We start from the raw sequence: 26,193 nt of genomic DNA, 5'->3' as shown, positions 1-26,193 counted from the left end.
GAAGCTCCTGTTTGAGGCCGTTAGCTGATAAAGACACCTGCCCACCTCATACCATCAGCAAGAGTCCAACTACTAACATGGCCAAGACCAAAGAGCTGTCCAAAGACACGAGAGACACACTCATACACCTCCACACGGCTGGAAAGGGCTCCGGGGAAATGCTCGGTGAAAAGAGGTCCACTGCTGGAGCAATCATTAGAAAATGGAGGAAGCTAAACATGACTGTCAGTCTCCCTCAGACTGGGGCTCCAGATCTCACCTCGTGGGTCTCAATGATCCTAAGGTGAGAAATCAGCCCAGAACTACACGGAGGAGCTGGCCAATCACCTGAGAAGAGCTGGGACCACCGTTACCAAGGTTACTGTTGGTAAAACACTAAGACGTCATGGTTTGAAATCATGCATGGCACGGAAGGTTCCCCTTAAACCAGCACACGTCCAGGCCCGTCTGAAGTTTGCCAATGACCATTTGGATGATCCAGAGGAGTCATGGGAGAAAGTCATGAGGTCAGATAGAACCTTTTGGTCATATTCCACTAGGGGTGACCCCTAATAGTAGAAGATTTGATGCATCGATATGCAGGACCGGATTCGACCACAGATTTTTTTTTAGATTATGTCTCTCTCAGTGGACATGCACCTACGATGACAATTTCAGACCCTCCATGATTTCTAAGTGGGAGAACTTGCAAAATAGCAGAGTGTTCAAATACTTATTGTCCTCACTGTATATAAAATGATACAATTATATTTATAATATATTGACTAAATTAAAATACACATAGTACATTATATATTTATATACATATACAGACTATATAACTTTTATATGAAAAATTAAAACAAATGTGTGAAATACTGCACAAAAACAACCGAAGCTTTTGGTTGATCAGCAGAACATCAGTGTTTATTTGTTAGGTTTGATCTTCAAAGACATGCGGAGCTTACATATTAATCTGTAAACATGAGTTTGGGTGAAAAATTGGCAGCATTTCTACAGGAAAAAACATTAAAGACTAATTCAAGATCATTTCACAAATACTTAGACATGAAGTCTCTCACACACTCACAGTCACTGACATTAATGAAGGAATATTACACCTGAACAGATGTTACTAATACACACAAGGCACAAGAGACGGACTCGAGCACAAACACAACATTAATATCTGAGTTATTTCACATTTGATGAGGAATGACTTCATGAGCACTGATGAGCGGGACACACACTCGCTGTGACACACACACTCGCACTCGCTGTGACACACACACACACACTCGCTGTGACACACACACTCGCACTCGCTGTGACACACACACACACACTCGCTGTGACACACACACACACACACTCACTGTGACACACACACACACACACTCGCTGTGACACACACACACACACACTCACTGTGACACACACACACACACACACACACTCGCACTCGCTGTGACACACACACACACACACACACACACACACACACACACACTCACTGTGACACACACACACACACACTCGCACTCGCTGTGACACACACACACACTCGCTGTGACACACACACTCGCACTCGCTGTGACACACACACACACACACACACACTCGCACTCGCTGTGACACACACACACACTCGCTGTGACACACACACGCACTCGCTGTGACACACTCACGCACTCGCTGTGACACACTCACGCACTCGCTGTGACACACTCACGCACTCGCTGTGCCACACTCACGCACTCGCTGTGACACACTCACGCACTCGCACTCGCTGTGACACACTCACGCACTCGCACTCGCTGTGACACACTCACGCACTCGCTGTGACACACTCACGCACTCGCACTCGCTGTGACACACTCACGCACTCGCTGTGACACACTCACGCACTCGCTGTGACACACTCACGCACTCGCACTCGCTGTGACACACTCACGCACTCGCACTCGCTGTGACACACTCACGCACTCGCACTCGCTGTGACACACTCACGCACTCGCTGTGACACACTCACGCACTCGCTTTGACACACTCACGCACTCGCTGTGACACACTCACGCACTCGCTGTGACACACTCACGCACTCGCTGTGACACACTCACGCACTCGCTGTGACACACTCACGCACTCGCTGTGACACACTCACGCACTCGCTGTGACACACTCACGCACTCGCTGTGACACACTCACGCACTCGCACTCGCTGTGACACACTCACGCACTCGCACTCGCTGTGACACACTCACGCACTCGCTGTGACACACTCACGCACTCGCTGTGACACACTCACGCACTCGCTGTGACACACTCACGCACTCGCACTCGCTGTGACACACTCACGCACTCGCACTCGCTGTGACACACTCACGCACTCGCTGTGACACACTCACGCACTCGCTGTGACACACTCACGCACTCGCTGTGACACACTCACGCACTCGCACTCGCTGTGACACACTCACGCACTCGCTGTGACACACTCACGCACTCGCACTCGCTGTGACACACTCACGCACTCGCTGTGACACACTCACGCACTCGCTGTGACACACTCACGCACTCGCTGTGACACACACTCGCACTCGCTGTGACACACTCACGCACTCGCTGGGACACACTCACGCACACACACTCACTGGGACACACTCACGCACACACACTCGCTGGGACACACTCACGCACACACACTCGCTGGGACACACTCGTGCACACACACTCGCTGGGACACACTCACACACACACACTCGCTGGGACACACACACACACACACACACTCGCTGGGACACACACACACCCTCGCTGTGACACACACTCGCTGAGACACACACACTCGCTATCACACACACACGCTGTGACACTCACGCACTCGCTGTGACACACACACACACATGCTGTGACACACTCACGTACTCGCTGTGACACACTCACGCACTCGCTGTGACACACTCACGCACTCGCTGTGACACACTCACGCACTCGCTGTGACACACACTCGCTGTGACACACACTCGCACTCGCTGTGACACACACTCGCACTCGCTGTGACACACACTCGCACTCGCTGTGACACACACTCGCACTCGCTGGGACACACACTCGCACTCGCTGGGACACACTCACGCACACACACTCGCTGGGACACACTCACGCACACACACTCGCTGGGACACACACACACACACACTCGCTGGGACACACACACACCCTCGCTGTGACACACACTCGCTGGAACACACACACTCGCTATCACACACACACTCGCTGGGACACACACACACACACACTCGCTGGGACACACACACGCTGTGACAAACACACACTCCCTGGGACACACACTCGCTGTGACACACAAACACACTCACTGGGACGGACACACACACACACACACTCGCTGGGACACGCACACGCTCGCTGGGACACACACACTCAGTCACTCGCTGGGACACACACTCATAGGGACACATACACACACACTCGCTGGGACACACACACGCTATGACAAACACACACTCGCTGTGACACACAAACACACACTCACTGGGACACACACACACACACACACACACTCACTGGGACACACACACTCAGTCACTCGCTGGGACACACACTCATAGGGACACACACACACACACTCGCTGTGACACACAAACACACACTCTTCAGAAGCCCGTCTCGATGCTGAGGCTGCGGCGCGTCACGTGCTCCACCTCTCCTGTCATATACTCCTCAAAGCTCGTCTGATACTTGGCCAACATCTTCAGCATCGGCCGCAGATTCAGCCACCACTGCTCCCTCGGCATCCGGTGCCTACACACACACACACGCACGCACGCACGCACACACACACACACACACAGAGACACACACACACACACAGAGACACACGCAGAGACAGACACAAACACAAATAGTGGCATCTAAGAAGTGTGTAGTGTGCACACGAGTATGCATTATTAATCTGAATATGAATCTGTGTGTTAAACGTGTTCTCACTGGAAGTCTGTGTGTGTCTTGAGTTCGGTGACGGGGCTGAACGACATGACCTTCTTCTTCATCCCGATCACACAGGCCGTGTCCGGAGCGTTGGCAAACACACGGCCTGCACACACACACACACACACACACACACTTCTGTTATGGGTATTCACAGGAAATATGCAAGTATTATCAGGGTTCAGAAGAATCATTCTAAAGCGATTCATTGAAACGAAGCGACTCAGGAGCCTGCGATTCACTGAAACGAAGCGACTCAGGAGCCTGCGATTCACTGAAACGAAGCTACTCAGGAGCCTACGATTCACTGAAACGAAGCGACTCAGGAGCCTGCGATTCACTGAAACGAAGCGACTCAGGAGCCTGCGATTCATTGAAACGAAGCGAATCAGGAGTCTGCGATTCACTGAAACGAAGCGGCTCAGGAGCCTGGGATTCACTAAAACGAAGCGACTCAGGAGCCTGCGATTCATTGAAACGAAGCGAATCAGGAGTCTGCGATTCACTGAAATGAAGCGGCTCAGGAGCCTGCGATTCACTAAAACGAAGCGACTCAGGAGCCTGCGATTCACTGAAATGAAGCGACTCAGGAGCCTGCGATTCACTGAAACGAAGCGACTCAAGAGCCTGCAATTCATTGAAACGAAGCAACTCAGGAGCCAGCGATTCACTAAAACGAAGCGACTCAAGAGCCTGCAATTCATTGAAACGAAGCGACTCAAGAGCCTGCGATTCACTGAAACGAAGCAACTCAAGAGCCAGCGATTCACTAAAATGAAGCGACTCAGGAGCCTGCGATTCATTGAAACGAAGCAACTCAAGAGCCTGCGATTCATTGAAACGAAGCGACTCAGGAGCCAGCGATTCACTGAAACGAAGCGACTCAGGAGCCTGCGATTCACTGAAACGAAGCGACTCAGGAGCCTGCGATTCACTGAAACGAAGCGACTCAGGAGCCTGCGATTCACTGAAACGAAGCGACTCAGGAGCCTGCGATTCACTCAAACGAAGCGACTCAGGAGCCTGCGATTCACTCAAACGAAGCGACTCAGGAGCCTGCGATTCACTCAAACGAAGCGACTCAGGAGCCTGCGATTCACTGAAACGATTCACTACAGTTTTTAATCACTTGATTTATTTCACTCTAATATAATTGTAGTTTTTTATGATTTGGCTCACCCTGTCTGTAGGTGTCGGCCATCTTCTCCGTGAGCCACAGCACAGACTTCACTCCCAGTTTAGTGCCGAAGTTCCTGTCGAACGGTGTGGGGACGCCACCCTAAATCACACACACACACACACTGGATGAAATACACACTTCAGTCATGAACCTGCGGCCCTAACTCATGACCTCTGACCTGCTGCAGGTGACCCAGCACGTTGACCCTGCAGTCGAAGACGCCTTTGCCCTCGGCGGAGTAAAGGTTGTGTATGAACTCGGTGGTGTAGTTTGTGTTACACTTCTCATTCCTGCACAGAACGAGCAAAATAATTGATTTCTTAGAATTAAGTAATAATCAATACTGAACGTTCACAAAATTAACTGATTGATTGATTGTAATATTAATGTAGCTACATCAAGTTAATCTATTTACATTTACATTTACATTTATGCATTTAGCAGACGCTTTTATCCAAAGCGACTTACATTTAACTGTTTTAACTGATTTATTTAACTGTTTATTTAACTGATTTAAATATTCATAATTAATCATTATGAGTATCAGAGCTGGACAACTACACAGCTTCATTACTTCAGTAACAGCACTGTTGGTCAAATATTACTCCATTACAAGTGAAAGTTGTACAAACTGATTTTTACTGGAGTAAAAGTACAGAAGTATTTGTTTTCAAAAGTAAATGTCCTTCTTTATGTCGCCGCATTATTGTATTATAGTTGTATAAATGCACATTATGCCATCATGGTTTAAGCCAGTCAGTGACGCTCCATCTGACACACTAGCAGACGACTAACTTAAACTCATTTAAATACTTGTAGAAAAGTTACAAAGCTGCTGTCACTTTAAGGCCGAATGCACGGATCCAATACACTGATACACATCTGATATTCTCACACTGTTCACCTTCACTGAAGACAGAATCAACTTTGTTTCTGTGAATACTCCACTAAATGAGCATTTGGACATCCGTCTTCTTCCGTCATTTTGCTCTAAACTATAAATCAGTGTTTAATAAATGCTGTGAAATCATTGAACTTCACGAGACTCTACAAGAGTGATTCCTGAAAGGCTTTCTGCAAAAACCCAAACACCTTTTAAAGAAGAAAAAAATCATCACTGACTTTCAAAGCTGTGACAGAAATGACTTTCCACTTCGAGGACCTTGATAGAAATGTAGTGGAGTAAAGAGGACGATATTTGTCTTTCAGATGGAGTGAAGTTAAAGTCAGAAGATTACAGAAAGAATAATACTCCAGTAAAGCACAGAGACTCAAACAGTGAACTTCAGTACAGGACTCGAGGAGATGAGCTGAGGGACTGTCCAGCTCTGGGTTTTAGTAAATCCTGGAGGATTGTGGGAAGCGTTACCTCAGCACTAGCCCTCTCTGAATGTCGTTCTTCATCTTCTCCCTCAAATGCTCCACGTTTGTCTGAGAGGAAAAGATTTCAGAGGAGACTCTTTCAGAAACAATAGACAAATGTAATGATTCCTGCTAGTGCACAATAAAGGAAGTGTGTGTGAGATTGTGGCCTAAACTGGTCCTGCAATCCCTTTAAATGCCTGTAGAGCGGTGTCTCCCCCTCCTCCTCCCCCTGACTCGAGGTTGCCAGATTGGCTGCAGGATCAGCAGACCGTTTGTAGATCTGCCGCTGTGGTCACTAGAGCAGATCTGGCAACCCCAAACACTACTGACTCCTGATTGGTCGATCGGTGGAGGGCGGAGCTTCAGGCCAAAACACAACATGACATCGTCAACATCAGCTGAGCTGCAGCAACAACTTTATAATGACAATATCCTGCCGGACTACTGTCGTCAGTGATAGAAGAGTTTGACATTAACATGATTTATTAATGTCTAGAGACATATCAGGGCCATTTATGATTCAGTGAAATACATTTCTTACACACAGCTCCTTTAATATATTATTAATATATTGTGTAAAAGCAGAACGTGCCTCGAGCTCATGGATGTTGAACAACTCCTCAAAGATGTAAACGGCGTCTGCTCCCACGGCAATGCCGGTCGTGGTTGCTAGGTAACCACAGTACCCGCCCATCGTCTCCACGATGAAGACGCGACGCTTCGTTCCAGACGCAGACTGCTTGATTTTATCACAGCTCTGAGCAAACAAACACAAGCACATTAAACACACCGTTACAGATACACACACACACACACACTGCCCCTAAACCTACCCATCACAGGAAACATTCTGCATTTTTACTTTCTCATAAAAACTCCTCCTGTGTGATTTATAAGCCTTTTGTAAAGTGGGGCCATGGGTAATGTCCTCATATTTCACCCTCTCCTGTAATACCTGTGTCATACCCATGGCATTATACACATTTGTGTCCTTATGTCACAAAAACATGCCCACACACACACACACACACAACACATTACACACACCGTTACACATACACACACACACTCCACAGACACCGTGACACACACACACAGTATAGACACACAGACACCGTGACAGCGTCGAGTCTTACCTCCATGGCGGCGTTCACCGCGGTGTCTGCACCCAAACTGAAGTCTGTGCCGGGAACGTTATTGCTGATCGTCGCCGGAATCACACACATGGGGATACAGAGTTCATCATAACGGCCTCGAGCTTCAACCAGCTGAAGAACGCCTTCATACGCCTGCAGGAGGGGACACTCATTAAACACACACACACACGCACACACACACACACACACACACACACACACACACACACACACACACACACACACACACACACACACACAACCTGTACCTCAAATCCCCCAATCACCAGCAGCGACTGGATGCTGAATTTGCCAATATTGGCCACAATGCTCTCCATGCAGGAGTTGGGAAGTGTTCTAAACAAACAGAAAACACCAATGAATGAATAAACAAACAAACTTAACCCCTGGGAAAAGTACAAACAATCCTTTTGTGTATTCTAACCACCTGAGGACATTATTTCATATTCAATCAGGTGAATCATATCAAGTTTCCAGTGAACTGAAAGTTAAAATGTGGCAACAATCTCCAATCTAAAATAAAAATGTAGGTGAAGTTTAATACACAGAGCAAGATGGACCAATGAGAGCACACTGTGGGCGGGGCTAGTCTGATTGACAGCAGACACGGAACCCAAGCGACTTATGAAACGTAGAAGGTCGTTTGTTGCTGTGTGACATCATCCTGGATAGGGCTGACCCCTAGTCGAAGATTCGATGCTTCGATATGCGGAGGAGGATTAGACCACTGATCTCACGGTCGAATCTCCGCGGGCGTTATGAAACGAGGATCATACCATTTTGGCAATATGGGGGTGCTCAATATTTTAAAGACGTGGCGCGGCGCTGAGCTGAGCTCCATTAGATTCCCACTCACAAGACCCATAAAGGCCCTAAACACATCGACACACAGCCCATCTCACTACAGCGGCTGGACAATCACTTTATGAAGCGGCGAGAATAGTTATCGTGCACAAAAATCTAAATAACGACTTTATCCGCCGAGTTATTGCCGTGAACTTGACGCACGCGCGAGAATATGACGCAGCTCCGCCGTTCATGACCCAGAAGAGGAGGAGCGAGACCGACACGGAAGACAATAACTCGGCGGATAAAGTCGTTATTTAGATTTTTCAGCACAATAACTATTCTCGCCGCTTCATAAAGTGATCGTCCAGCCGCTGTAGTGAGATGGGCTGTGTGTCGATGTGTTTAGGGCCTTTATGGGTCTTGTGAGTGGGAATGGACTGAATGCCAATGGAGGCCTATCTGAAGCCTTTCTCAGCTTTACACTAAAATATCTTCATCTGTGTTCTGAAGATTAACGAAGGTCTGACGGGTGTCCAACCACATGAAGGCGAGTCATTAATGAAATAATCTCATTTTGGGGTGAACTAACCCTTTAAGAACGTGCATCTAAACGCACTCAAAGTGTTCTTTTCTTCTCTAGGCAGGTATTTTTTTAGGTTTATATATTTGTGTGATGTTCTGTATTTCGATCGCGGCTTTAAAATGCTATGAGGAAACGTTTTACGAATGTTTATTTAAACCTAAATAAGAAAGCCATTGTCAGTTCGTCTGTCAGTTGGAAGGCAGTTGTGGCCGCTTTATTAAAACTTGTTGCTGTGTCAGTGTGTAACGGGAAATAAACACAGTTTTACCCTTCTGCTGACTAGTGCCCCTCCCAACCCATTCACACACGAACACACACACACACACACACACACACACGATTCGACTATGAGTCGACCATAGAAAAATGAGACAATTCTGATTCGAATGTGTAAATCCTTAGTTGGGGACAGCCCTAATCCTGGATGAACATGAGAGAGCTGTGATTGGATGATGAGACTCATGGCAGTGAACTGACCGTTTGGTGCCCAGCAGTGACCCTCCCTGACCCGTCCATCCAGCCACGTCATGCCAATGCATCTCGGTCAGCTACAGGAAGAGATCAGGGTCAGTCCATCAGATGAAGAAACGCTCAGACAGATGTGATCCGAATGTGTGTGTGTGTGCGTGTGTGTGTGTGTGTGTGATGGGTAGGTTTAGGGGCAGTGTAAGGGGATAGAAAATATGGTTTGTACAGTATAAAAAACATTACACCTATGGAATGTCCCCACATTTCACAAAAAAAAAAAAAAATTGTTTGTGTGTCTCACCGCTCCTTTTGCCAGACCCTCGAAGCCGTCATGGATGGTGTAAACTCTGTGACCCTGAGCGAGTCCCACCCTGACCGCCGACCTCACCGCAGCATTCATCCCCGCAGCCGGAGCGCCAACATTCAGGATCGCCATAGAGTGATTACTCTAGAGGAACACACACACACACACACACACACACACACACACACAACATTTGTATGCATATACAGTATATTGCCAAAAGTGTTGTGACGCCTTCACACACACACATGATCTTCCCATTGTTAACCCGTGGGGTTTAATCTGGAGTCGGCCCACCCTCTCTAACAGCTCCAGCTCTTCTGGGAAGGCTTTCCTCAAGGTTTAGGAGTGTGTTTATGGGGATTTTTGCCCATTCTTCTAGAAGCTCATTTGTGAGGTCAGGCACTGATGTTGGACGAGAAGGCCTGGCTCTCAGTCTCCGCTCTAATTCATCCCAAAAGCTGTTCTATCGGGTTGAGCTCAGGACTCTGTGCAGGCCAGTCCAGTTCCTCCACACCAAACTCCTCATCCATGTCTTTATGGAGCGACGCTTTGTGCACTGGAGCGCAGTCATGCGGGGACAGGAAGGGGCCGTCCACAAACTGATCCCACAAAGTCAGGAGCGTGAAATTGTCCAAAATGTCTTGGTGAAGCATTAAGAGTTCCTTTCACTGGAACTAAGGGGCCAGCCCCAGAAAAACAACCCCACCCCATAATCCCCCCTCTACTAAACTTTACACTTGGCACACTGCAGTCAGGCAAGTCCCGTTCTCCTGGCGACGGCCAAACCCAGACTCGTCCATGTGATTGTCAGACTGAAGCGTGATTGGTCGCTCAGAGAACACGTCTCACTGCTCTAGAGTCCAGTGGCGGCTGCTTTACTCCACTGCATCCCACGCTTTGCATTGCTCTTGGTGATGTAAGGCTTGGATGAGCTGCTCGGCCATGGAAACCCATTCCATGAAGCTCTCTCCACTGTTCTTGAGCTCATCTGAAGGCCACAGAAGTCTGGAGGTCTGGAGCTGTTGACTCTGCAGAAAGTTGGAGACTTCTGCGCACTGTGACCCTCAGCATGCGCTGACCCCGCTCTGGGATTTAACACTTCGTGGCTGAGTTGCTGTTGTTCCCAATGGCTTCCCCTTTGTTCTAATCCCACTAACAGTTGAGCGTGGAATATTTGGTAGTGAGGAAATGTCAGGAATGGCCTTATTGCACAGGTGTCAGCCTATCACGGCCCCACGCTTGAGTTCACTGAGCTCCTGAGAGCGACCCATTCTTTCACTAATGTGTGTAGAAGCGTCTGCAGGCCGAGAGCTGGAGTTATACACCTGTGGCCATGAAGGGCTTGAACACCTGAACTCAGTAATTTAGAGGGGCGGCCCACTACTTTTCGCAACATAATCTATATATATTTTATCCTTTAAGGGTTTCTTCAGCGATTAGCATATGGCTTTGTATCAGTAGAAACGCTGGAGTATATTCAATTAATCGTGCTAACCCTAACCCATGTTTACAGTCTGAGACAAATTGTGGTTTTGGTCTCTACGGCTAATTTTGCCCTTCATGACGACTGTGAGGGGGTGAATGTTTTTATAACTCATTCGTTTACGTTATATAAAGCCTTAAAGTTCTGCATAATTAAGGGAGTGGTTACTTTGAGTGACAGGTGGATAGCCATTTATCCACCGTCTAGTCATTGCGTCACCTCAGCTCCGCCCACATCCCGTCTTTTTACCCATTTTCTATTATCCGGGAGTGAAGCGCGATGACAAGATGGCGACGCCCAGCTCGGCCCTACTTTAAACTTCAGAACGGCTCATCGGAATCCTATAGGTGACGTCACGGACACTACGGCCGTATTTTTTTACAGTCTATGGGTCGCACTCACAGCTCAGCTCGGCTCAGGTATTCATGTGAACAGAGCGTTGCAGAGCAATGGAAGTGTTATTGGAAATGGAAATTAATTCCTACTAAAAGTTAAGCTTCCAAAGGCATGAACTGAAAACGTGCTGAAAATGACTGCCGCGAATGTGTTTACCTCAGCTCTCATCACGAGAGCTCATCAGCTCATTTATGACGTTAAATGTAATCTGACTCCTGCAGCGTTTGTGCTAAGACTCCCTCAGCGGCTCACTCACATTATATTGAACACACACTTGAGTTTTTAATTGTAGTGTCTGTTCTCTAACTGAACTGATTTTATGAAGATGATCGTGGTGGGAAAGTGATCAGTGATCCAGTAGCGGCGGCTGTGGGCGTGGCCTCACAGGGCAGCAAAGCATTCTGGGAATTGTAGTCTTTCATCCCCATGAGAAAAATAAACATTTTCTGTGTTTTCAGTCTAGAAAGCACCAAATAAAAAAATAATTTCACATTTCTACTCCACTAATGACCCAGTTTAACTACAGATTCATCTGCGCTACTCCTATCAGGATTTGATTATATCATGAAAAGTGGGCTGTGATATTATTGGTTCACATTAGAATAGTTTCGACAAGCAAAAAGAAAGTATACTGTGTTTGAGACGTGGAGTTCCGCACCTTCGACTGAGCCGGTTTCTGGTGAGCCAGAAGCTTGTATGTGTTCCAGTTGTTCTCGAAGCTCCTGTGATGAGGAAATCAATAATAAAGCACTTTAGAGAACAGACAAACAAACAAACAAATGAACGAACGAACGAACGAAACGCACTTTCCCCGTAACTGGATGGCCTCCTCAAACCTCTTCTCATTCATGGCTTTCTGAACCTCTTTCGTCTAAAAATACACACAGAAAACAAACACACGTTATTTGGACTCTCTGTACGGGACAGACTAAAGGTCAAAGGTCGCAGCGTGTGTCCACTGCTCCAGCAGACTGAAGGTCAAAGGTCGCGGCTGACTCACCATGTTAACACACTCCATGAGCGGCAGCCGCATGGCCTGATTCCCCGACAGGCCGATCACACACGCCGACGTCTCAGGAGTGGCTTCCAGCAGCGCCACCACGGCCTCCACACCCATCTTACTGCTCTACACACACACACACACACACACACGTTAGGTTTTTGTGAATTGTGGGGACTTTCCATAAGCGTAATGGATTTTACACTGTACAAACTGTACATTCTATCCCCCTACACTGGCCCTAAACCTACCCATCACACACACACACACACTGCCCCTAAACCTACCCATCACACACACACTGCCCCTAAACCTACCCATTACACACACACTGCCCCTAAACCTACCCATCACACACACACTGCCCCTAAACCTACCCATCACACACACACACACTGCCCCTAAAGCTACCCATCACACACACACACACACACACTGCCCCTAAAGCTACCCATCACACACACACACACACTGCCCCTAAACCTACCCATCACACACACACTGCCCCTAAACCTACCCATTACACACACACTGCCCCTAAACCTACCCATCACACACACACTGCCCCTAAACCTACCCATCACACACACACACACTGCCCCTAAAGCTACCCATCACACACACACACACACACTGCCCCTAAAGCTACCCATCACACACACACACACACTGCCCCTAAAACTACCCATCACACACACACACACACACACACTGCCCCTAAACCTACCCATCACACACACACACACACTGCCCCTAAACCTACCCCTTACACACACACACACTGCCCCTAAACCTACCCCTCACCCACACACACTGCCTCTAAACCTACCCCTCACACACACACACTGCCTCTAAACCTACCCCTCACACACACACACACACACACACTGCCTTTAAACCTACCCCTCACACACACACACACACACACACACACACACACACACACACAGCCCCTAAACCTACCCCTCACACACACACACACTCACACTGCCCCTAAACCTACCCCTCACACACACTGCCCCTAAACCTACCCATCACACACACACACACAAACTGCCCCTAAAGCTACCCCTTACACACACACACACACACTGCCCCTAAACCTACCCCTCACACACATACACTGCCTCTAAACCTACCCCTCACACACACACACACACACACTGCCCCTAAACCTACCCCTCACACACACACACTGCCTCTAAACCTACCCCTCACACACACACACACTCACACACACACACTGCCCCTAAACCTACCCCTCACACACACATACACACACACACACACACACACACACACACACACAGCCCCTAAACCTACCCCTCACACACACACACACACACTCACACACACACACACACACACACACACACACACACACACACACACACACACACACACACACACACACAGCCCCTAAACCTACCCCTCACACACACACACACTCACACTGCCCCTAAACCTACCCCTCACACACACTGCCCTTAAACCTACCCCTCACACACACACACACACACACACACACACACACACACACACACACACACACACACACACACACACACACACACACACACACACAGCCCCTAAACCTACCCCTCACACACACACACACACTCACACTGCCCCTAAACCTACCCCTCACACACACTGCCCTTAAACCTACCCATCACACACACACACACACACACACACACACACACACACACACGCACACACACACACACACACAATGAAAATAAAAGACAGTAATCTCGCTAGACTTTCGAATCATTAGTCTCTACATGTCAATAACGAGAAGAATAACAAAATACTGTAAATGGCGTGTTTATGATTTCAATAATACATTAAAATAAAGTCATAACCAATAATAATCTGCAGCAGAATAACGGACCGCCGACACAATCCAGCTCCAGAATGAGGTGAAGACTGACTAACCAGAACCCTGTCGAAGGCGGACGGCGTGCCTCCTCTCTGGACATGACCCAGCACAGTGACCCGTGTGTCGTAACCCAGCCGCTGGACCACCAGCTGCACACACACACACACACACACACACACACGGTAAGAAAGAACAAGCGCCTGAAGATCTCACTGAACATCTGCATCTGACAGACTCACGTCTTTGACGTAGTTGGACGAGATCAGCTGGCCGTGTTTGTCGATGGCTCCTTCTGCGATGATCACGATGTTGAGACGGGACCCTTTACTGCGACTCTGAACACACACACACACACACTCACATGGTCAGCACAAGCGTAAAGACTGCAGGATTATTCCGCATAAGCCTGAGATGGTGTGTGTGACGTTGACCTCTCCCAGTCGAGCGCACATGTGATCCTCCCAGCCGTCCTCCGGCGGAGCCTCCGGGATGAAGAGCCAATCAGCACCGGACGCCAGAGCGGACACCACCGCCAGATACCTGCAGAACCACAGACCGGATCAGACCAGACCAGACCGGATCAGATCAGACCAGACCGGATCAGACCAGACCGGATCAGACCAGACCGGATCAGACCAGACCGAATCAGACCGGATCAGACCAGACCGAATCAGACCGGATCAGACCGAATCAGACCGGATCAGACCAGACCGAATCAGACCGGATCAGACCGAATCAGACCAGATCAGACCAGACCGGATCAGACCACACTTGCATGACCCTTATAGGGAATAAAAGCGTATAATGAGACGCACCCGCAGTGACGGCCCATCACCTCCAGCACAAACGTCCTCTGATGACTGAAACAACACAAGCATAACTGAGTGAGTGAGGGAGAGTGTGTGTCTGAGAGTGTGAGAGTGTGTGTGTCTGAGAGTGTGTGTGTATGTGAGACCTCTGTGCCGTGGTGCTGATGGCATCAATAACTTCCATGATTCGATGCAGAGCAGAATCGGCTCCGATTGTCATGTCAGTTCCACAGAAATCATTATCAATGGATCCCACCAATCCCACGATATTCAGATGAGTGAACTGCTGAGCCAGAGAGTCCGTGATCCGGCCTGAAACACACACACACACACACACACACACACACACACAGTGAATGAGGGACACAGGAGGATCTGGCAGCTTCAAATGGAGCACAAACACAAAAGCTATTGATGAACTAGAACGAAACAACAGAAAGAGAGTCTGTGTGTGTGTGTGTGTGTGTGTGTGTGTGTGTGTGTGTGTGTGTGTGTGTGTGTGTGTGTGTGTGTGTGTGTGTGTGTGTGTGTGTGATGGGTAGGTTTAGGGGCAGTGTAAGGGGGTAGAAAATACGGTTTGTACAGAATAAAAACCATTACGCCTATGGAATGTCCCCATATGTCACAAAAACAAACGTGTGTGTGTGTGTGTGTGTGTGTGTGTGTGTGTGTGTGTGTGTGTGTGTGTGTGTGATGGGTAGGTTTAGGGGCAGTGTAAGGGGATAGAAAATACGGTTTGTACAGTATAAAAACCATTACGCCTATGGAATGTCCCCATATGTCACAAAAACAAACGTGTGTGTGTGTGTGTGATTCTGTGTGTGTGTGTGTATGGAGTTAGAGTGTGTGTGTATATGAGTTAGAGTGTGTGTGTGTGTGTGTGTGTGAGAGAGTTAGTGTGTGTGTGTGTGTATGAGTACAAGTGTGTGTGTGTGTGTGTGTGTGTGTGTGTGTGTGTGTGTGTGTGTGTGTGTGTGTGTGTGTGAGAGAGAGAGTTAGAGTGTGTGTGTGAGAGTTAGAGTGTGTGTGTATGAGTACGAGTGTGTGTGTGCATGTGTGCGTGTTAGATAGTGTGTGTGTTTTAGAGAGTATGTGTGTGTGTGTGTATGAGTAAGTGTGTGTATGTGTGTGTGTATGAGTACAAGTGTGTGTGTGCATGTGTGTGTTAGAGTGTGTGTATGTGTTAAAGAGAGTGTGTATGTGTGTGTGTGTGTGTGTGTGTGTGTGTGTGTACCCTGCTGCACCAGCTCTGCCAGTAGGTGGCTCCACTCGCTGCGGAAGATGTTGGCTCCGGTCAGGCTGCCGTCTCCTCCACACACACACAGGTTGGTGATGCCGCGCTGCACAAGGTGAAAGGCCGCCGACAGACGACCCTCTCGCGTGGTGAAGGCTTTACAGCGGGCACTGCCGATGATGGTGCCGCCCTGACGTCACACACACACACACACGATTGAAAAGCGGCGCAGAAACTGAAAGTCACTTAAAGCGTTAGTTCAGCCATAAATGTAAATAGTGTGATTAATTCCTCCTGTGGTTGGCCAGCCGTCAGACCTCCGCTCATCTTCACACACAGATGAAGATATTAGTGTTGAAATCCGATGGCTCAGAAAGGCCTTCATTGACACCAATGTCATTTCCTCTCTCAAGACCCATAAAGGCACTAAAGACGTCGTTACAAAGCCCATCTCACTACAGCGGCTCTACAATCATTGATGAAGAGGCCAGAATAGAGTTAGTGCGGGAAAAAACTAAATAACGACTTATATAGTGATGGCCGATTTCAGAACAAAGCTTTGAACCGTTATGAGTCAGTGAATCGATTTATGATTCGAACCGTTATGAGTCAGTGAATCGATTCATGATTCGAACCGTTATGAGTCAGTGAATCGATTCATGATTCGGACCGTTATGAGTCAGTGAATCGATTCATGATTCGGATCGCGGGTCAAACTGCTGCAATCACGTGACTTTGGCGATCCGAATCATGAATCAATCACACAATTTACATTTCTGGCTGAACCCTTTAATTAATTAAACAGGCAACACAGTAAGAGACTGCGGTCTGAAAGGCTTATTGCATACAGTTCACAATAACTGAATAATGCAGTATATACTGTCATAATCCCAGCTGTGTTAATAATAATAATAATTCATTACATTTATATAGCGCTTTTCTAGGCACTCAAAGCGCTTTACATAGAAGGGGGAATCTCCTCAACCACCACCAATGTGCAGCATCCACTTGGATGATGCGACGGCAGCCATATTGCGCCAGAACGCTCACCACACACCAGCTGATTGGTGGAGAGGAGACCGAGTGATTAAGCCAATCAGGATAGGGGGAAGATTAGGAGGCCATGATGGACAGAGGCCAGTGGGCAAATTTGGCCAGGATGCCGGGGTTACACCCCTACTCTTTATCGAAGGACATCCTGGGATTTTTAACGACCACAGAGAGTCAGGACCTCGGTTTAACGTCTCATCCGAAGGACGGTGCTCTTTGACAGTACACTGTCCCCATCACTATACTGGGGCGTTAGGACCCACACAGACCACAGGGTGAGCGCCCCCTGCTGGCCTCACTAACACCTCTACCAGCAGCTCCTGGTTTTCCCAGTTGGTCTCCCATCCAGGTACTGACCAGGCTCGGCCCTGCTTAGCTTCAGTGGGAAACCAGTCTTGGGCTAGGGTGATATGGCTGCTGGCTACAGGGTGATATGGCTGTGTTCTTGATGAGTCTGCAGATGTGTGTGTCTGTGTGTGTGTGTGTGTGTCCGTAGACACAATGCAAACGCTGCTATAATCTCCCATCTAATCTGTGTTTTAATCTCAATCCTGCTGTCAGTCAGAGGAGATGATTGACAGCTGAAATCAGCTCAGGCCCCTCCTTCTGAAAAGCACACTGTGCTCCGATTGGTCGGCTGGAATGGTGTGTTGCGATTGGTGTTTGGGAAATGCCCCGCCCCTTACCATAACCATCAGTTTCAACACACAACTAACTAACACAACCAGGCCGCACCCCTTTATTCTGTGTATAAATTATTATAATGAGGAATATTGTGATATTTTGATTCCTGGAGGAAAACTCAAGATGGAGGCATTTCATGAACAGAAGAACATGGACTCACCAGCTGAATGATGTTGGTGACGCTCTGCCAGTTGGCGAGTTTGATGTGGTCTCCTCCATCCACCAGGCCTTGATAACCCTGAGAGAGAGAGAGAGAGAGAGAGAGTGAGAGTGAGAGTGAGAGTGAGAGTGAGAGAGAGAGAGTGTGTGTGTGTGTGTGTGTGTGTGTGTGTGTGTGTGTGTGTGTGTGTGTGTGTGTGTGTGTGTGTGTGTGTGTGTGTGTGTGTGTGTGAAAGAGAGTGTGAGAGAGCGAAAGGTCAGAATCACACACGCTTCATTGACTCTCGTGCACGTGCAGCGTCTCATACCTCATAAATCAGGTAGACTTTGGCGCCCACAAAAATGCCCATGCGTGTTACAGCACGAACGGCGGCATTCATACCTGCAGGAAATCACACACACACACACACACACACACACACACACACACACACACACACACACACACACACACACACACACACACACACACACACACACACACACACACACACACACACACACACAGTGCATTTGTGTTTAAAGGCACAGTATGTAATTTTTCAAAACAGAGGCGTGTCTTGACTCTTAAGTGGGCGGAGCTTATATTCTGCCGTGAGCACTTCCGCTTCTTCCGCTCGTGTGTGTGTGTGTGTGTGTATAACGCAGCGGTGTTTTATCATATCACACACGTGAGTGTGTTAAGGTGATGTTATGATGCTACTATGAGACTCTTGTTGACACTGCAGTGAGCGAGATCATATTAGGCGGTAAAACACGGCACTGTGCGGAAGATCAACAACAGCAGATTTAAACAATAAGACTAACTGTGTTGAGCTTTACATTTTTACATTTACATTTATGCATTTGGAAGACGCTTTTATCCAAAGCGACTTACATTACATTTTTAAGGTACACATTTTACTTTTTTTTTTTGTCAATTCTTGCTTTCCCTGGGAATCGGTTGCTAACCTGTAAAGCCTGTAGCTCATGAGCTGGAGAACAATGAGCCGGAAAACAATCATTAGTTTCTGTCCATCAATGATCCAAACAGTGTCTAATAAAACACATCAGGTATTAATGCGGCGATAGTTGCCATGGTTACTACACAATAACGCCGGCGGGTAACGTGGCGGGGTGATGATGTCACCGATAGGCAACGCACACACACGTGTCCTGGTTAAAATCACAGATTTCTTTGGATTTAAACATTCTTGGAAACATTTTGGATGATGTGCACAAGTCAATAAAATATATAACGCTGTTCAAGTGGATTTTTTTATCCCCACAAAAATCTTACATACTGCACCTTTAATGCCGCAAACTACAGATACATGATTTGACAGACTGCCCATGCAATGCAAATGTTTGCAAGTACAAATAAGAGAAGAGTAAGAAAACCGAGTAAAAGAGCTGCTCAAATGAGTTACATAAGCCAATTCATGCATTACTTCTGCCTCACGCTCAGTGAGAGAAAGAGAACTGAGAAAATAAACCATTTTGCATTAGTAACACGTGAAAGTGTTTCCTCTACAACAGGTAGTAGAAGTAAGATGCCTGTATTTACACTGCATGCTGTGCATCATGAGTGCATGCGTTTAGAGGCATCTCAAACGCCGTTAGAATGTGCAAGTATATTGTGTTGTTATTGTGTTGTTTACCCTGCGCGTCCCCGCCGCTCGTCAGAACCGCGATGGCTTTCCCCGCGCCGCTCATCCGCAGCTTCTCAAAATCCACATGATGCATGATGAAGATCACAAATATCACCTTTACCAGCGCAAAACACACGCACACACACACACTGACTCGCGTAAAAGCTTCTCACAGTCACCGCACGCACCGCACGCACCGCACGAGTAGGCCCCGCCTCTTATTTGTTCTGCGTGTTCTTGCCTCGAGCTATGCTTTTCTGCTCGTTTTCGAATAATTAAGTGATAAAACATCGAATTATCTCCGCAATTGTACTTATATTACATATGAAGGATTATTGGACAATTAATACTCGAATAAACCTCGATTAAAACCTTATAAATATATAAAATTTGACTGCGTCATCGTATTTTATGGCACAATGTGTAACTTTTTAAGCGTTTAAAAAGTTAATGAGTTAAAGGAGTAATGTTATGTTTTGGAAAAAGTGGGTCTGAGGTGAACTGTGGGTGTTGTGTTGGTGAACTGAGCCGTGATGCGCATGCGCAGTGACTGACGCGGTTGTCATAGAAGCGGAGTGAGTGACGCGCATGCGCAGTGACTGACTGACAGCAGCGATGTGACGTTTAAACGCGTTTTGTATCAACATTGACGCATTTCCATATAAAATCTTACATTTATCAACATGAAATTAACACGCAAACTCGTTCTAGCTCGGGCTAAGGCGTCGGACCTGGAGAGTGTGAAGAAATTAAACTGCTGGTGTGTTTTCTGCTGTTTGTTAGCGGTTAGCCTCATGAAAACACTCGATTTAATTATGATTTCTAATTTAGTCTGTTGTTAGATATCGTCAGTGTGCATTTAAATGAAGATATTTACTGAATAACGGCATTATCTAATAATTTCTTCGTGTGTTTCAGGGGCTGCAATCTGACAGACGTGAGTATTAAATATATTTTCTTATTTTTAATGTTTAAAATAGCATTATATTACAAATAAATGCCATTATATCACAACATTGTTAGCCATGAAGGAGTATTTCTGCCACACAAGAAAAAAACAACTTAGTTATACGAAAAGTCATAATTATGACATAAGTCATCGAAAAAATTAAACTATGAGATAAGTCATAATTTTGACCTATTATGTGATTTAAATTAATATACATTTAATGTACTTAGCACTAGTGAGAACTTGTAAATATGAGTTATTGTTGTGTCTTAAATGCATATCGTATTGTAAATTCCCTTTCCATTTCTTTATTTATTGTCTTTTTATTCCAATTCATATAAATGGCTACTTGGGTACTATGTGTTCAATATGACATTCATTCAGCACCATAGTATATATAAATGTGTTGATTTTTCCACAGATCTCCATATTTGAGCAGATTCCTAACGTCGAGGTTCTCACCCTGAGGTTTGTTTAGAGCTTTTTGGGAATAATCGATTATAATAATCATGAAATATCTGTGACAGCGGCTCTCTCTGTGCTCTCAGTGCCAATCACATCTCGTCTCTGGAGCACATCTCGTCCTGTCAGCATCTCAGTGAGCTCTATTTGAGACGCAATAACATCCAGAGTCTGTCTGAGCTCCAGCATCTGAAGGGCCTGAGCTGTCTGAAGGTCCTGTGGCTGGCGGAGAACCCGTGCTGCGACGCTGCTGACCTAAACACGTACCGCCTGACCGTCATCAGAAACCTGCCTGGACTGCACAAACTAGACAACCAGGGTAGGCACGTTACTTGTAATGCCTCAAAAAGTAATCCGATAACATAATGCACGTTACTTGTAATGCGTCAAAAAGTAATCCGATTACATAATGCATTTTACTTGTAATGCGTTACTTTAGTTCTTCAAAGAGTAATCTGATTACATAATGCAAGTTACTTTAGTTGATACGTCAAAAAGTAATCCGATTACATAATGCGCGTTACTTGTAATGCGTTACTTTACTCGTTACATCAAAAAGTAATCTGATTACATAATACACGTTACTTGTAATGCGTCAAAAAGTAATCCGATTACATAATGCATTTTACTTGTAATGCGTTACTTTAGTTCTTCAAAGAGTAATCCGATTACATAATACACGTTACTTGTAATGCATTACTGTAGTTATGTCAAAAAGTAATCTGATTACATAATACATGTTACTTGTAATGCGTTACTGTAGTTATGTCAAAAAGTAATCTGATTACATAATACACGTTACTGGTAATGCGTTACTTTACTCGTCACATCATAAAGTAATCCGATTACATAATGCACATTACTTGTAATGTTACTTTACTCGTCACATCATAAAGTAATCCGATTACATAATGCACGTTACTTGTAATGTTACTTTACTCGTCACATCATAAAGTAATCCGATTACATAATGCACGTTACTTGTAATGTTACTTTACTCGTCACATCATAAAGTAATCCGATTACATAATCCACGTTACTTGTAATGCGTTACTTTAGTTATGTCAAAAAGTAATCTGATTACATAATGCACGCTACTTGTAATGTTACTTTAGTTATGTCAAAAAGTAATCCGATTACATAATGCACGTTACTTGTAATATGTTACTTCAATTGTTATGTCAAAGTAATCTGATTACATAATGCATGTTACTAAAGTAATGATTTCATGTTAGTTGAGTAACAATGACAGACTAAATTATGAACCATGAGTAGAAAATAATTTATAAATGTTCTTGTCTAGTCTAATAACTTTATAGCTCATAGATATGAATATTAATGAGTTTGTTCTGTCAGTGGTTACAGAGGAGGAACTCACACAAGCATTAAAGGAAGGGGAGGAGCTTGTGAGCTCTCCAGGCCCCGCCTCCATCAGCTCAACCAATGGCCTTACAGAAGCAGACTCAGAGAACGACCCTCTTAATTACAGTATGGAGGAAACCAAGTAAGATCTGATCTTTGTTTCTGCTGTTTCTCTGCTCTGGGGATGTGGAACTGAACACACACTGATGTCTGTGCAGTAAAATTCGTGCTCAGCTGGGAATGAAGCTGCTGCCTAGAGATAAGTTTCCATCGCTGTCGTCCCCACGAGAGGCCGGAGACTTGTCTAAGAAGAAGGTACAAACATGATATGTGTCCTCTCATTCAACAGAAGCTCTTATCCAGTGTTGGGGAAGTTAAAGGAAGGGTGTGTGAGATTGTGGCCTAAACTGGTCCTGCAATCCCTTTAAATGCCTGTAGAGCGGTGTCTCCCCCTCCTCCTCCCCCTGACTCGGGGTTGCCAGATTGGCTGCAGGATCAGCAGACCGTTTGTAGATCTGCCGCTGTGGAGACTAGAGCAGATCTGGCAACCCTAAACACTACTGACTCCTGATTGGTCGATAGGTGGAGGGCGGAGCTTCAGGCCAAAACACAACATGACATCATCAACATCAGCTGAGCTGGAGCAACAGCTTTATAATGACAATATCCTGCCGGACTACTGTCGTCAGTGATAGAAGAGTTTGACATTAACATGATTTATTAATGTCTAGAGACATATCAGGGCCATTTATGATTCAGTGAAATACATTTCTTACACACAGCTCCTTTAACTTTTAAAAGTAATGCATTGCAATATTCTGTTACTCCCCCAATCATGTTACTTTTTATAGAAAGTAATGCGTTATTTTACATTTGCTCCAGATGAGGCTTTTCCAGGTGTTTTTAACTTAAGTTTTATTGAGAACGTTTTTGTAAGTTTTAAATGCAGTAATGTATTTTTTTTTAAAGTAACTTGAATATTAATGTGTAAATGGATAAAATGTTACTTTACTCGTTACAACAAAAAGTAATCTGATTACATAATGCACGTTACTTGTAATGCATTACTTTACTTGTTACATCAAAAAGTAATCCGATTACATAATGCATGTTACTTGTAATGCGTTACTTTACTCGTTACAACAAAAAGTAATCTGATTACATAATGCACGTTACTTGTAATGCGTTACTTTACTCCTTACAACAAAAAGTAATCTGATTACATAATGCACGTTACTTTTAATGCATTACTTTACTTGTTACATCAAAAAGTAATCCGATTACATAATGCATGTTACTTGTAATGCGTTACTTTACTCGTTACAACAAAAAGTAATCTGATTACATAATGCACGTTACTTGTAATGCGTTACTTTACTCGTTACAACAAAAAGTAATCTGATTACATAATGCACGTTACTTGTAATGCGTTACTTTACTCCTTACAACAAAAAGTAATCTGATTACATAATGCACGTTACTTTTAATGCATTACTTTACTTGTTACATCAAAAAGTAATCCGATTACATAATGCATGTTACTTGTAATGCGTTACTTTACTCGTTACAACAAAAAGTAATCTGATTACATAATGCACGTTACTTGTAATGCGTTACTTTACTCCTTACAACAAAAAGTAATCTGATTACATAATGCACGTTACTTTTAATGCATTACTTTACTTGTTACATCAAAAAGTAATCTGATTACATAATGCACTACTTTACTCCTTACAACAAAAAGTAATCTGATTACATAATGCACGTTACTTTTAATGCGTTACTTTACTCGTTACATCAAAAAGTAATCTGATTACATAATGCACGTTACTTTTAATGCATTACTTTACTTGTTACATCAAAAAGTAATCTGATTACATAATGCACGTTACTTGTAATGCGTTACTTTACTCGTTACATCCAAAAGTAATCTGATTACATAATGCACTTGTAATGCGTTACCCCCAGCACTGCTCATATGTAACTCATGTGTTGTTTCTGGTTTCGTAGAGTCACACATTAGAGGCCGTTCTGCTCCTGCTGAAGGATCTGGACGTGGAGGAGCTGAGAATCGTTCAGACGGTCACAGAGAGCAAACTCAGATCACGCAGTCGACAGAGAGAGAAATCTCCCATCTGTGAATAAACACGCCAGTGGAGAAACCCTAAAACCAGCAAACATGACACGATTCTGCAACACTTTACAATGAGGTTTTATTTGTTAATGCATTTGCTGGCATGAGCGATATAATTCTTACTGCATTTATTGTTTGTGTTGATAGTTGTAAAAATGCAGTTCAGTGCATGAATGCTAACAATAAATGCATTGGTTAAATAATCAAAATTAACTAATAATAATAATGCAGAAGAATTATAGTTGATTTTAGCTAATGCATTTAATGTTAATAAATGAAACCGTATTATAAAGTGTTCTATAACCAATGTCTTTGGTTATTTGTTTTATTAACGTCAGTGGTTTAAAAAGCCGGATCACTGCAGTACTTCAGAGATCGATCCTGTTCTGGACGAAACTAATGAATGATGTGAAACGCTTCTGTTTGTCTGAGTCTCACGCTCGCTATGATTGTTACCAAGTTGCCTTTTCCTGTTCAAACTGAGACGTTTTCCTGTTTTGGAGAAAAGTTTGGCTTTGTAATGAAGTGTAACAAATCTTTGAGTTGAAATAATGCATATGAGATTGTATTTTTCTATGTAAATAAATTCAGGTGCACAAGAAAATTTATTGTTTCCATCATGATCTACACAATTTTACAGAATACTGGACATGATTAAGTAGCAAAAACAGGAATTAAAGGGTTAGTTCAGCCAAAAATGAAATGTCTGTCATTAACTCCTCTCCCTAATGTCGCTCCACACCCGTAAGACCTCCGTTCATCTTCACACACAGTTTAAGATATTTTATATTTAGTCCGAGAGCGTATGCAAGTGTATGCACACTATACTGTCCATGTCCAGAAAGGGAATAAAAACATCATCACAGTAGTCCATATGAGACATCAGTGGGTTAATTAGAGTCTCTTGAAGCATCCAAAATACATTTGGGTCCAAAAATAACAAAAACTACGACTTTATTCAGCATTGGCTTCTCTTCCGCGTTTGTGTTCAATCCTCAAATAAAGATTCAAACGGTTATGAGTCAGCGAATTGATTCATGATTCGGATCGCCAATGTCTCGTGATTTCAGCAGTTTGACTCGCGATCCGAATCATGAATCGATTCGCTGACTCATA

General features: G+C 45.2%; 2 protein-coding genes across 5 annotated transcripts; one reads left to right on the top strand and one right to left on the bottom strand.

The window, feature by feature from the left end:
* Positions 1-2,548: 2,548 nt before the first annotated feature.
* pfklb (phosphofructokinase, liver b) lies at positions 2,549-20,382 on the bottom strand. 3 transcript variants are annotated; one of them, XR_010900543.1, is made up of 24 exons: positions 20,180-20,382; positions 18,848-18,921; positions 18,541-18,618; positions 16,647-16,836; positions 15,559-15,724; positions 15,419-15,463; positions 15,035-15,143; positions 14,843-14,938; positions 14,660-14,752; positions 12,719-12,844; positions 12,525-12,589; positions 12,377-12,440; positions 9,834-9,980; positions 9,542-9,612; positions 7,941-8,028; positions 7,672-7,824; positions 7,128-7,292; positions 6,540-6,601; positions 5,349-5,460; positions 5,170-5,269; positions 3,991-4,096; positions 3,632-3,804; positions 3,294-3,319; positions 2,550-3,201 (listed from the first exon to the last, which is right to left on the bottom strand). XR_010900543.1 is itself a non-coding variant. In XM_067431014.1 (23 exons), exons 1-22 carry the CDS (start codon positions 20,262-20,264, stop codon positions 3,657-3,659), a joined length of 2,343 nt encoding a protein of 780 aa, XP_067287115.1. In that variant the 5' UTR covers positions 20,265-20,382; the 3' UTR covers positions 2,550-3,319; positions 3,632-3,656. The 3 variants fall into 3 exon arrangements, 2 of the variants coding, with proteins under 2 accessions (XP_067287114.1, XP_067287115.1); XM_067431014.1 differs by having other exon boundaries at positions 2,550-3,319; XM_067431013.1 differs by having other exon boundaries at positions 2,549-3,804.
* A 351-nt stretch (positions 20,383-20,733) lies between these two features.
* On the top strand, positions 20,734-25,840 carry cfap410 (cilia and flagella associated protein 410). 2 transcript variants are annotated; one of them, XR_010900546.1, is made up of 8 exons: positions 20,734-20,930; positions 21,089-21,107; positions 21,541-21,587; positions 21,668-21,900; positions 22,938-23,085; positions 23,162-23,258; positions 24,954-25,242; positions 25,758-25,768. XR_010900546.1 is itself a non-coding variant. In XM_067431028.1 (7 exons), the coding sequence occupies exons 1-7, from the start codon at positions 20,854-20,856 to the stop codon at positions 25,086-25,088; spliced, it is 756 nt and encodes a 251-aa protein (XP_067287129.1). In that variant the 5' UTR covers positions 20,734-20,853; the 3' UTR covers positions 25,089-25,840. The 2 variants fall into 2 exon arrangements, 1 of the variants encoding a protein (XP_067287129.1); XM_067431028.1 differs by having other exon boundaries at positions 24,954-25,840.
* The last annotated feature ends 353 nt before the right edge of the window (positions 25,841-26,193 follow it).

Source organism: Pseudorasbora parva, chromosome 22, assembly GCF_024679245.1.
Source record: "Pseudorasbora parva isolate DD20220531a chromosome 22, ASM2467924v1, whole genome shotgun sequence".
Taxonomy (NCBI): Eukaryota; Metazoa; Chordata; class Actinopteri; order Cypriniformes; family Gobionidae; genus Pseudorasbora; species Pseudorasbora parva.
The sequence above is the reverse complement of the archived record's forward strand: the minus strand, read 5'-3'. Positions and strand labels throughout refer to the sequence as shown.